This window comes from Bombina bombina, chromosome 2 (assembly GCF_027579735.1).
Source record: "Bombina bombina isolate aBomBom1 chromosome 2, aBomBom1.pri, whole genome shotgun sequence".
NCBI classification, from domain to species: domain Eukaryota; kingdom Metazoa; phylum Chordata; class Amphibia; order Anura; family Bombinatoridae; genus Bombina; species Bombina bombina.
The window spans coordinates 1319586862-1319600393 of record NC_069500.1 but is presented as its reverse complement, the minus strand read 5'-3'; the positions used below and the strand labels follow the sequence as shown (position 1 = coordinate 1319600393).

Here is a 13532-nt window from a genome sequence, read left to right as displayed (position 1 = left end):
AATTAGAAGGCGCTAAATGCCACTGCGCACCACAGTGTATTATGCCCAGCAGTGAAGGGGTTAATTAGGGAGCATGTAGGGAGCTTCTAGGGTTAATTTTAGCTTTAGTGTAGTGTAGTAGACAACCCAAGTATTGATCTAGGCCCATTTTGGTATATTTCATGCCACCATTTCACCGCCAAATGCGATCAAATTAAAAAAAACGTTAAATTTTTCACAATTTTAGGTTTCTCACTGAAATCATTTACAAACAGCTTGAGCAATTATGGCACAAATGGTTGTAAATGCTTCTCTGGGATCCCCTTTGTTCAGAAATAGCAGACATATATGACTTTGGCGTTGCTTTTTGGTAATTAGAAGGCCGCTAAATGCCTGCTGCGCATCACACGTGTATTATGGCTAGCAGTGAAGGGGTTAATTAGGTAGCTTGTAGGGAGCTTGCAGGGTTAATTTTAGCTTTAGTGTAGAGATCAGCCTCCCACCTGACACATCACACCCCCTGATCCCTCCCAAACAGCTCCCTTCCCTCCCCACCCCACAATTGTCCCCGCCATCTTAAGTACTGGCAGAAAGTCTGCCAGTACAAAAATAAAGGAATCTTTGTTTTTTTTAAAAAATTTTAGCATATTTACATATGCTGTGTTAGGATCCCCCTTAGCCCCCAACCTCCCTGATCCCCCCCAAACGCTCTCTAACCTCCCCCTTGCCTTTTGGGGCCATCTTGGGTACTGGCAGCTGTCTGCCAGTACCCAGTTTGCAGAAAAAAATGTTTTTTTTTTTTTTATTTTTTTTCTGTAGTGTAGCTTCCCCCCACATACCAACCCACACCCCTGATGCTTTTTTATTTTTATTTTACATTTTAAACCCTATTACAAATTTTCTGTAGTGTAGCGGTTCCCACCCGCTCCCTCCCGTGCACGCGCCCGCCCCCTCCCGTGCACGCGCGCGTGCGCCCCCGGTCATCCCCGCCCACGATCCCGCCCCCCTCCACATCACGGGCCATCGATGGCCGCCACCCGCCTCCCACGTCGGCTCCCACCCACCAACGATACCGGCCATCGATGTCCGGTGCAGAGAGGGCCACAGAGTGGCTCTCTCTGCATCGGATGGCATAATGGTTATTGCAGGATGCCTCCATATCGAGGCATCACTGCAATAACCGGAAAGCAGCTTGAAGCGAGCAGGATCGCTTCCAGCTGCTTTCCACACCGAGGACGTGCAGGGTACGTCCTCAGGCGTTAACTGCCTTTTTTTGAGGACGTACCCTGCACGTCCTCGGTGTGGAAAGCAGCTGGAAGCGATCCTGCTCGCTTCCAGCTGCTTTCCGGTTATTGCAGTGATGCCTCGATATGGAGGCATCCTGCAATAACCATGTATGGCCATCCGATGCAGAGAGAGCCACTCTGTGGCCCTCCCTGCACAAGACATCGATGGCCGGTATCGTTGGTGGGTGGGAGCCGACGTGGGAGGCGGGTGGCGGCCATCGATGGGCCCAGTGATGTGGAGGGGGGCGGGATCGTGGGCGGGGGATGACCGGGGGCACGCGCGCGTGCACGATAGGGAGGGGGCGGGCGCGTGCACGGGAGGGAGCGGGTGGGAACCGCTACACTACAGAAAGGATTTGCTAATCAGGGTTCTAAAACCTAGTAATAATAAAAATAAAAAGCGAAATCAGGGGGTGTTGGGTTGGTATGTGGGAGGGAAGCTACACTACAGAAAAAAAACTGGGGAAAAATAAAAAAAACAACATTTTTTTCTGCAAATTGGGTACTGGCAGATAGCTGCCAGTACCCAAGATGGCCCCCAAAAAGGCAAAGGGGGATGGTTAGAGAGATGTTTGAGGGGGGATCAGGGAGGTTGGGGGCTAAGGGGAATCCTAAACAGCAGCATATGTAAATATGCTATAATTTTTTTTTAAAAAAAACAAAGATTCCCTTTATTTTTGAACTGGTAGACATTCTGCCAATACTTAAGATGGCGGGGACAATTGTGGGGTGGGGGAGGGAAGGGAGCTGTTTGGGAGGGATCAGGGGGTGTGATGTGTCAGGTGGGAGGCTGATCTCTACACTAAAGCTAAAATTAACCCTGCAAGCTCCCTACAAGCTACCTAATTAACCCCTTCACTGCTAGACATAATACACGTGTGATGCACAGCAGCATTTAGCGGCCTTCTAATTACCAAAAAGCAACGCCAAAGTCATATATGTCTGCTATTTCTGAACAAAGGGGATCCCAGAGAAGCATTTACAACCATTTGTGACATAATTGCTCAATCTGCTTGTAAATGATTTCAGTGAGAAACCTAAAATTGTGAAAAATTTAACGTTTTTTTTAATTTGATCGCATCTGGCGGTGAAATGGTGGCATGAAATATACCAAAATGGGCCTAGATCAATACTTTGGGTTGTCTACTACACTACACTAAAGCTAAAATTAACCCTAGAAGCTCCCTACATGCTCCCTAATTAACCCCTTCACTGCTGGGCATAATACACGTGTGGTGCGCAGTGGCATTTAGCGTCCTTCTAATTACCAAAAAGAAACAACAAAAGCCATACATGTCTGCTATTTCTGAACAAAGGGGATCCCAGAGAATAATTTACAACCATTTATGCCATAATTGCACAAAGTTGTTTGTAAATAATTTCAGTGAGAAACCTAAAGTTTGTGAAAAAAATTGTGAAAAAGTGAACGATTTTCTTTATTTGATTGCATTTGGCGGTGAAATGGTGGCATGGAATATACCAAAATGGGCCTAGATCAATACTTTGGGGTGTCTTCTAAAAAAAATATATACATGTTAAGGGATATTCAGGGATTCCTGAAAGATATCAGTGTCCCAATGTAACTAGCGCTAATTTTGAAAAAAAGGGGTTTGGAAATAGCAAAGTGCTACTTGTATTTATGGCCCTATAACTTACAAAAAAAGCAAAGAACCTGTAAACATTGGGTATTTCTAAACTCAGGACAAAATTTAGAAACTATTTAGCATGGGTGTTTTTTGGTGGTTGTAGATGTGTAACAGATTTTGGGGGTCAAAGTTAGAAAAAGTGTGTTTTTTTCCATTTTTTCCTCATATTATATAATTTTTTTATAGTAAATTATAAGATATGATGAAAATAATGGTATTTTTAGAAAGTCCACTTAATGGCGAGAAAAAAGGTATATAATATGTGTGGGTACAGTAAATGAGTAAGAGGAAAATTACAGCTAAACACAAACACCGCAGAAATGTAAAAATAGCCCTGGTCCCAAACGGACAGAAAATGGAAAAGTGCTGCGGTCATTAAGGGGTTAAATACAAGGTAATTACATAGGTAAGTGTATTAATATAACTGTGTTGGTTTTGCAAACTGAGAAATGTGTAATAAAGGGATTATCTATATTTTTAAATAATAGAAATTCTGGTGTAGACTGTCCCTTTAATATCAGTAAAAGATACTGTGATATGTTCCCTTTAACACTGCATTTCTGTTCTTTGTGATTAGATTCTATAACAAAAAATCTCACAGTGTTTCATTAAACCTAAACACCAACCTTCAAATACTTGATGATTGTTCCTAAACAGAGTCTGTAAGCCTCCACACTCATTCTTTAATCTTTGTAAAGTCTCTTTGTCCAAAACTTCTGCTATTTCTCTTAATGTGAGACATCCTGTAACAAACAGCAAACACTTAACCACTTTATCAATAAGAAAGAAAGAAATCAAACCAAAGGCAATTTGCAAAAATCAGTTGTCCGCTAGGTTTTGTGACAAATATCGAAAACCAAATCATCAGAAGAAGAAATGTGTGCTTTAGTACAGAACAGTAGGTAATCATTATGTTTACTTCACACTTGTTATGTACTATAAATGTTTAAAACATTGTTTAAATAAAATGGCTTGTGGCAAATTGGTTGATTTAAAAAGCACAATTTAAATTGGACTTGTGTGCGGTGATGATTACTACTTATAAACCGTAAAAATACTGAAGTATCTAATAATTTAGCAAAAGGAAGAACAATGGTCATAACTAAATATTCAATCACTATCTACAGTAATTTTCAAAACTTTGAAAGAAAACAGAATTTATGCTTACCTGATAAATTACTTTCTCTTGCGGTGTATCCAGTCCACGGATTCATCCTTACTTGTGGGATATTCTCATTCCCTACAGGAAGTGGCAAAGAGAGCACACAGCAAAGCTGTCCATATAGCTCCCCCTCTAGCTCCACCCCCCAGTCATTCGACCGACGGTTAGGAGAAAAAGGAGAAACCATAGGGTGCAGTGGTGACTGTAGTTTAAACAAGAAATTTTAACCTGACTTAATTGCCAGGGCGGGCCGTGGACTGGATACACCGCAAGAGAAAGTAATTTATCAGGTAAGCATAAATTCTGTTTTCTCTTGCAAGGTGTAGCCAGTCCACGGATTCATCCTTACTTGTGGGATACCAATACCAAAGCTTTAGGACACGGATGAAGGGAGGGAACAAGACAGGTAACCTAAACGGAAGGCATCACTGCTTGCAAAACCTTTCTCCCAAAAATAGCCTCCGAAGAAGCAAAAGTATCGAATTTGTAAAATTTGGCAAAAGTATGCAGTGAAGACCAATTCGCTGCCTTACAAATCTGTTCAACAAAAGCCTCATTCTTGAAAGCCCAAGTGGAAGCCACAGCTCTGGTGGAATGAGCTGTAATTCGTTCAGGAGGCTGCTGCCCAGCAGTCTCATAAGCCAATGGGATGATGCTTTTCAACCAGAAGGAAAGAGAGGTAGCCGTCGCTTTTTGACCTCTCCTCTTACCAGAATAGACAACAAACAAAGATGATGTTTGTCTGAAGTCCTTAGTTGCTTGTAAATAGAATTTCAAAGCACGAACCACATCAAGATTGTGTAAAAGCCGTTCCTTCTTAGAAGCTGGATTAGGACACAGAGAAGAAACAATGATTTCCTGGTTAATGTTCTTATTAGAAACAACTTTAGGAAGAAAACCAGGTTTGGTACGCAAAACTACCTTATCTGCATGGAACACCAGATAGGGTGAATTACACTGCAAAGCAGACAATTCTGAAACTCTTCGAGCAGAAGAAATAGCTACCAAAAACAAAACTTTCCAAGATAATAACTTAATATCTATGGAATGTAAAGGTTCAAACGGAACCCCTTGAAGAACTGAAAGAACTAAATTTAGACTCCATGGAGGAGCCACAGGTTTATAGACAGGCTTGATTCTGACTAATGCCTGTGCAAACGCTTGAACATCTGGTACTTCTGCCAGACGCTTGTGTAAAAGGATAGACAGAGCGGATATCTGCCCCTTTAAGGAACTAGCTGATAAACCTTTCTCCAATCCTTCTTGGAGAAAAGACAATATCCTTGGAATCTTAATCTTACTCCACGAGTAACCTTTGGATTCACACCAACAAAGATATTTCCGCCATATCTTATGGTAAATTTTCCTGGTGACAGGTTTTCTAGCTTGGATCAGAGTATCTATGACTGATTCAGAGAACCCACGCTTGGATAGAATTAAGCGTTCAATCTCCAAGCAGTCAGCTGCAGAGAAACTAGATTTGGATGCTTGAATGGACCCTGTATTAGATGATCCTGCCTCATTGGCAGTGTCCATGGTGGGACAGATGACATGTCCACTAGGTCTGCATACCAAGTCCTGCGCGGCCACGCAGGCGCTATCAGAATTACAGAGGCCTTCTCCTGTTTGATTCTGGCTACCAGCCGAGGGAGAAGGGGAAACGGTGGAAAGACATAGGCCAGATTGAAGGACCAAGGCGCTACTAGAGCATCTATCAATGCCGCCTTGGGGTCCCTGGACCTGTAAAGAGGAAGTTTGGTGTTCTGACGGGACGCCATCAGATCCAACTCTGGAATGCCCCATAGCTGAGTCAGCTAAGCAAACACCTCCGGGTGGAGTTCCCACTCCCCCGGGTGAAAAGTCTGACGACTTAGGAAATCCGCTTCCCAGTTGTCTACTCCTGGGATGTGAATTGCAGATAGATGGCAAGAGTGATCCTCCGCCCACCTGATTATCTTGGTTACTTCCTTCATCGCTAAGGAACTCTTTGTTCTTCCCTGATGATTTATGTATGCTACAGTCGTGATGTTGTCCGACTGAAATCTGATGAACTTGGCCGCTGCTAGCTGAGGCCATGCCTGGAGCGTATTGAATATCGTTCTCAGTTCCAAAATGTTTATCAGGAGAAGAGACTCTTCCCGAGACCATAGGCCCTGAACTTTCATGGAGCCCCAGACCGCGCCCCAGCCTAACAGACTGGCGTCGGTGGTTACAATGATCCACTCTGGTCTGCGGAAGCACATTCCCTGCGACAGGTGATCCTGAGACAACCACCAGAGAAGAGAATCTCTGGTTTTCTGGTCCAGTTGGATTTGAGGAGACAAATCTGCATAATCTCCATTCCACTGTTTGAGCATGCACAATTGCAGTGGCCTGAGATGAATTCGATCAAAAGGGACTACGTCCATTGTTGCTACCATGAATCCGATTACCTCCATGCACTGAGCTACAGATGGCCGAGGAATGGAATGAAGAGCTCGGCAAGTACTTAGAAGCTTTAACCTTCTGACCTCCGTCAGAAATATTTTCATTTCTACCGAGTCTATTAATGTTCCCAGGAAGGGAACCCTTGTGAGTGGGGACAGAGAACTTTTTTCGGTGTTCACCTTCCACCTGTGAGACCTTAGAAAGGCCAGAATAATATCCGTATGAGTCTTGGTTCTGGGAAAAGACGACGCCTGTATTAAGATGTCGTCCAGATAGGGTGCTACTGCAATGCCCCGCGGTCTTATTACCGCTAGAAGGGACCCTATAGCACCTTTGTGAAAATTCTGGGAGCGGTGGCCAACCCGAAGGGAAGGGCCACGAACTGGTAATGCTTGTCCAGAAAAGCGAACCTTAGGAACTGATGGTGATCTTTGTGGATAGGAATATGAAGGTACGCATCCTTTAGATCCACGGTAGTCATATATTGACCTTCCTGGATCATCGGTAAGATTGTCCGAATGGTCTCCATCTTGAAAGATGGAACTCTGAGGAATTTGTTTAGAATTTTTAGATCCAGGATTGGTCTGAAAGTTCTTTCCTTTTTGGGAACCACAAACAGGTTGGAGTAAAAACCCAGTCCTTGTTCTGTAATTGGAACTGGATATATCACTCCCATCTTGAGTAGATCTTCTACACAGCGTAAGAACGCCTCTTTCTTTGTCTGGTCTGTAGACAGACGAGAAATGTGGAACCTTCCCCTTGGAGGAGAGTCCTTGAATTCTAGAAGATATCCCTGAGCAACTATCTCTAATGCCCAGGGATCTGGAACATCTCTTGCCCAAGCCTGAGCAAAGAGAGAGAGTCTGCCCCCTACCAGATCCGGTCCCGGATCGGGGGCTACCCCTTCATGCTGTCTTAGTAGCAGCTGCAGGCTCCTTGGCCTGTTTATCCTTGTTCCAGCCCTGCAAAGGCTTCGAGGTTGCCTTGGGCTGTGAAGTGTTACCCTCTTGCTTTGCGGTCGCAGAGGCTGAAGCAGGACCGCTCCTGAAGATGCGAAAGGAACGAAAATTAGCCTTGTTTTTAGCCTTAAAAGGCCTATCTTGTGGGAGGGCATGGCCCTTTCCCCCAGTGATATCCGAAATAATCTCTTTCAACTCGGGCCCGAAAATGGTCTTTCTCTTGAAAGGAATATTCAGTAATTTTGTTTTAGACGACACGTCGGCCGACCATGATTTAAGCCAAAGCGCTCTTCGCGCCATGATGGCAAAACCAGAATTTTTCGCCGCTAACTTAGCTAATTGCAAAGCGGCATCTGTGATAAAAGAATTAGCCAGCTTTAGAGCCTTAATTCTATCCATAATTTCGTCATATGAGGTCTCCGTCTGGAGCGACTCCTCCAGCGCCTCAAACCAGAAAGCCGCTGCAGTAGTTACAGGAATAATGCAGGCAATAGGTTGGAGAAGGAAACCTTGTTGAACAAATATTTTCTTTAGTAAACCTTCTAATTTTTTATCCATAGGATCTTTGAAAGCACAACTGTCTTCAATTGGTATGGTTGTGCGCTTGGCTAGTGTTGAAACTGCCCCCTCTACCTTAGGGACCGTCTGCCACGCGTCCCACCTGGGATCAGTTATGGGGAACATTTTCTTAAAGATAGGTGGGGGAACAAAAGGTACACCTGGTCTTTCCCACTCCCTAGCAACAATATCCGCTACCCTCTTAGGGATCGGAAACGCATCAGTGTATACAGGGACTTCTAGATATTTGTCCATTTTACACAATTTCTCTGGGATCACCATAGGGTCACAATCATCCAGAGTTGATAAGACCTCCCTAAGTAGTACGCGGAGGTGTTCCAATTTAAATGCTAGTGAATCTGATTCTGCCCGCTGAGAAACTTTTCCTGAGTCAGAAATTTCTCCCTCAGACATAACATCCCTCGCCCCTACTTCAGAGTGTTGTGAGGGTACATCAGATAAGCCTCCCAAAGCTTCCGACTGCTCATCTGTTCTCAAAACAGAGCTATCGCGCTTTTTAGGGAAAACTGGCAGTTTGGATAGAAAGGCCGCAAGGGAATTATCCATGACTGCCGCCAGTTGTTGCAATGTAATAGGTGCTAATGCACTAGAGGTACTAGGGATCGCTTGAGCGGGCGTAACTGGTGATGACACATGGGGAGAGGAAGGCGGACTATCCTCATTACCTTCAGTCAAAGAATCATCTAGGGCTATATTTTTAAGTGACACAATATGATCTTTAAAGTGTATAGACACATTAGTGCACTTGGGACACATTTTGAGTGGGGGTTCCACCATGGCTTCTGAACACATAGAGCAAGGCTTTTCCTTAGTGTCAGACATGTTTAACAGATTGTTATTAGTGTGGAAAAACACTTTATGTAATAAAAAATACAAGTTGCAATAAATGGTACTTTAAGATAATAAAAGCGCACACAATTTTACAAAACGGTGAAAAATGAACCAAATCTCTTGAAATGTTTACAGTATGTGCCTAATGCTTCGATATGATTGCACAGCAAGTTTCAGCCTGATTAACCCTTTAATGCCCAAACCGGAGCCGCCTAAAGCAAACAACCGGTTAATCAACTACAGCACCTTGCCACAGCAGCCTGCTGTGGCCCTACCTTCCCTTAAGGATTGATTTTGAGAAAAGCAAGCCTCCTGAAATCCTCAAGCAGTCTCTGGACCGATGTGAAGCAGCATGCAGGGAAATCTTGTCAGAATAAACTGCGCAACTGAGGCGCGAAATTAGGCCCCTCCCACTCCACAGCTGTGGGGCCTTCAGAAACCAATTTAGATGACTAAAAATAATGCCATGTGGAATAAAACCCCAATAAACACATCAAAGGTGCTTAAAAGTGTCAATAAAGAGTATTTTTCTAAATAAAATAATCGATTGCCCTGCTAAAGTGATAACCAGTCTATTGAGCCCACTTAAATAAGCCTCTAGTTCTATACTAAGTTTCAGAACATGGCTTACCCTTCCCACATGTGGAATCTTGTCAGTCTTCTAGCATTATCTTGTCTTGACTAGAAAAAATATGACTGAAACATACCTCAAAGCAGTTAAGCCTGCAAACTGTTCCCCCCAACTGAAGGTTTCTGGTACTCCTCAGTCCTGTGTGGGAACAGCAATGGATTTTAGTTACAACATGCTAAAATCATTTTCCTCTCAGCAGAATTCTTCATCATATTTCTGCCAGAGAGTAAATAGCACAAACCGGTACTATTTAAAAATAACAAACTTTTGATTGAAGATATAAAAACTACAAATCTAACACCACATTCACTTTACCCTCCTGTGGAAATGCTACTTGTTAGAGCGGCAAAGATAATGACTGGCGGGCGGAGCCAGAGGGGGAGCTATATGGACAGCTTTGCTGTGTGCTCTCTTTGCCACTTCCTGTAGGGAATGAGAATATCCCACAAGTAAGGATGAATCCGTGGACTGGATACACCTTGCAAGAGAAAGGGACATTTTTCTTCTACAAATAGACGCACACAAATTCATTATCTTCAGTTAAGCTTATAATGTCTGAAAAGAAGACTATGTATAATAAATATTGTTATAAAGATAGAATGCTACAACAAGAATATGTCAATATAAACAGTTCTTGTCAAAATGCAGGAGTTATTGCTCAGAGAATTTCTCATCTGAATACTAACTTTATCTATGTGCCCTAAAAATAAAAAAAACATTCTTTGTGGCTTCTAAGCCTGATCTAAATTTAATCTACACTTGAGTCCTGGTATGAAGTTCAGGAATATCTGAAATCCCAATTTAAAGTCATAAAACTGATAACAAAAACATGGCTATTTTACACCAATATAACAATGTATAACTTTACAATGTAATATCATTTAAAAGAATGCATACACCAGTTTATTATTTTTTTCCCAAACTGCAACTGTCTGCCCACTCTTGGGAACAGTCAGCACCATGAACACACCAGGAGGTGGTTCCTCCAGCAATACAATTTTCTATCATTTGAAATTAAATGTTGCATTTCAGAATAGAATATAATTAAAGGAATATGAATATAGAGCATGAGATTTTAAACAACTTTCCAATATACTTTTATTATCAAATTTGTTTTGTTCTCTTGGCATCCTTTGTTGAAAATGATACCTAGGTAGGCTCAGAAGATGCTGATTGTTGGCTGCACATAAATGCCTCATGCTATTAGTTCATCCAATGTCTTCAGCTAGCTCCCAATAGTGCACTGTTGCTTCTTCAACAAAGGATACCAAGCGAACAAAGCCAATAAGATAATAGAAGTAAATTAGAAAGTTGTTTAAAATTGTATGTTCTATCTGAATCATGTGTTTCATGGCCCTTTAAGATCTTGTAAGAAAGAAAAAAACAACACTAAAAGTGCTTTGTGCAATCATTTTTTGGTGATTCATGCATGCTTAAAGGGGCATGCAAACTAAATTTGTTCTTTTATGATTCTGATAGAGCATAAAATAAAAAAGCTTTATTTACATAGGGGTGTTAAGCTCAACATAGTGAGTCATACGGTCATTAATATTTACATTTATTTAAAAAACAAAAAAAACAAAAAAAAAAAACAACTAACTTCCAGTGTTCCAAACTTTCCCTCTTTTGTCAAAATCTGCATTGTCCATTTCCTCTTTATTTGAATTTAACAATAATTTAGCTACTTGTAGGACAACTTTATCAATAAAATCTCTAGGGAGTAAGCTACAGTTCTTGATCTGTTCTACTTTATCCCTAGGCTGGAATCCAGATATCCAGTTCTCTGCACTGGCCATCAAAGGGTCTGATGTCTCCTCCTGGTTAGTAGAGTCTTTTTTTTTTGTGCATTCAGAAACACACATAGACTTGTTACATTCATCCAAGGTAGATGTTTTATGGCTTGTAATACACTTTCTTCTTTGTTCATCAACCATTGCTTCTTGTGTTGATAGATATGTTCTTGATTTTCCTATAAGGCAGACCTAAAACGAAGGTTAAAAAATTAAACATAAGAAAAACATAATTTATGCTTACCTGATAAATTACTTTCTCCAACGGTGTGTCCGGTCCAAGGCGTCATCCATAACTTGTGGGAATATCTCTTCCCCAACAGGAAATGGCAAAGAGTACAGCAAAAGCTGTCCATATAGTCCCTCCTAGGCTCCGCCCACCCCAGTCATTCGACCGACGGACAGGAGAAAAACAGGAGAAACTATAGGGTGCCGTGGTGACTGTAGTTAAAGAAATAAATTCATCAAACCTGATTAAAAACCAGGGCGGGCTGTGGACCGGACACACCGTTGGAGAAAGTAATTTATCAGGTAAGCATAAATTCTGTTTTCTCCAACATTGGTGTGTCCGGTCCACGGCGTCATCCATAACTTGTGGGAACCAATACCAAAGCTTTAGGACACGGATGAAGGGAGGGAGCCAATCAGGTTACCTAAACAGAAGGCACCACGGCTTGCAAAACCTTTCTCCCAAAAATAGCCTCCGAAGAAGCAAAAGTATCAAATTTGTAGAATTTGGCAAAAGTGTGCAGGGAAGACCAAGTCGCTGCCTTACATATCTGATCAACAGAAGCCTCGTTCTTGAAGGCCCATGTGGAAGCCACAGCCCTAGTAGAGTGAGCTGTGATTCTTTCAGGAGGCTGCCGTCCGGCAGTCTCGTAAGCCAATCGGATGATGCTTTTCAGCCAAAAGGGAAGAGAGGTAGCAGTAGCTTTTTGACCTCTCCTTTTACCAGAATAGACGACAAACAGAGAAGATGTTTGTCTGAAATCCTTTGTTGCTTCGAAATAGAACTTTAAAGCACGGACTACATCTAAATTGTGTAACAAACGTTCCTTCTTTGAAACTGGATTCGGACACAAAGAAGGCACAACTATTTCCTGGTTAATATTCTTGTTGGAAACAACCTTTGGAAGAAAACCAGGTTTAGTACGCAAAACAACCTTATCTGAATGGAACACCAGATAGGGCGGAGTACACTCTTCTAGCAGAAGAAATAGCAACTAAAAACAAAACTTTCCAAGATAACAACTTAATATCTATGGAATGTAAAGGTTCAAACGGAACCCCTTGGAGAACTGAAAGAACTAAATTTAGACTCCAGGGAGGAGTCAAAGGTCTGTAAACAGGCTTGATCCTGACCAAAGCCTGAACAAAAGCTTGAACATCTGGCACAGCTGCCAGTCGTTTGTGTAACAAGACAGATAAAGCAGAAATCTGTCCCTTTAGAGAACTCGCTGATAATCCCTTATCCAAACCTTCTTGGAGGAAGGAAAGGATCCTAGGAATTTTGATCTTACTCCATGAGAATCCCTTGGATTCACACCAACAGATATATCTTTTCTATATTTTATGGTAAATTTTTCTAGTTACAGGTTTTCTGGCTTGTACCAGAGTATCTATCACCGAATCTGAAAACCCACGCTTAGATAAAATCAAGCGTTCAATTTCCAAGCCGTCAGCTGGAGAGAGACTAGATTTGGATGTTCGAATGGACCTTGTACTAGAAGATCCTGTCTCAAAGGTAGCTTCCATGGTGGAGCCGATGACATATCCACCAGGTCTGCATACCAAGTCCTGCGTGGCCACGCAGGAGCTATCAAAATCACCGAGGCCCTCTCCTGTTTGATCCTGGCTACCAGCCTGGGAATGAGAGGAAATGGTGGAAATACATAAGCTAGGTTGAAGGTCCAAGGCGCTACTAATGCATCCACTAGAGTCGCCTTGGGATCCCTGGATCTGGACCCGTAGCAAGGAACCTTGAAGTTCTGACGAGACGCCATCAGATCCATGTCTGGAATGCCCCATAATTGCGTCAACTGGGCAAATATCTCCGGGTGGAGTTCCCACTCCCCCGGATGGAATGTCTGACGACTCAGATAATCCGCCTCCCAGTTTTCCACTCCTGGGATGTGGATCGCAGATAGGTGGCAGGAGTGATCCTCCGCCCAATTTATGATTTTGGTCACTTCTCTCATCGCCAGGGAACTCCTTGTTCTCCCCTGATGGTTGATGTAAGCAA

General features: G+C 42.6%; 1 protein-coding gene across 1 annotated transcript in view; it reads right to left on the bottom strand.

Moving 5' to 3' along the window:
* TRMT44 (tRNA methyltransferase 44 homolog) overlaps positions 1 to 13532 on the bottom strand; it is a gene marked incomplete in the record, with an annotated part of 256632 nt that overhangs the window by 15603 nt on the left and 227497 nt on the right. The window contains 2 exon segments of the mRNA XM_053704178.1: positions 3538 to 3654; positions 11101 to 11482. Of these exon segments, the coding sequence (XP_053560153.1) occupies positions 3538 to 3654; positions 11101 to 11482 (499 nt within the window).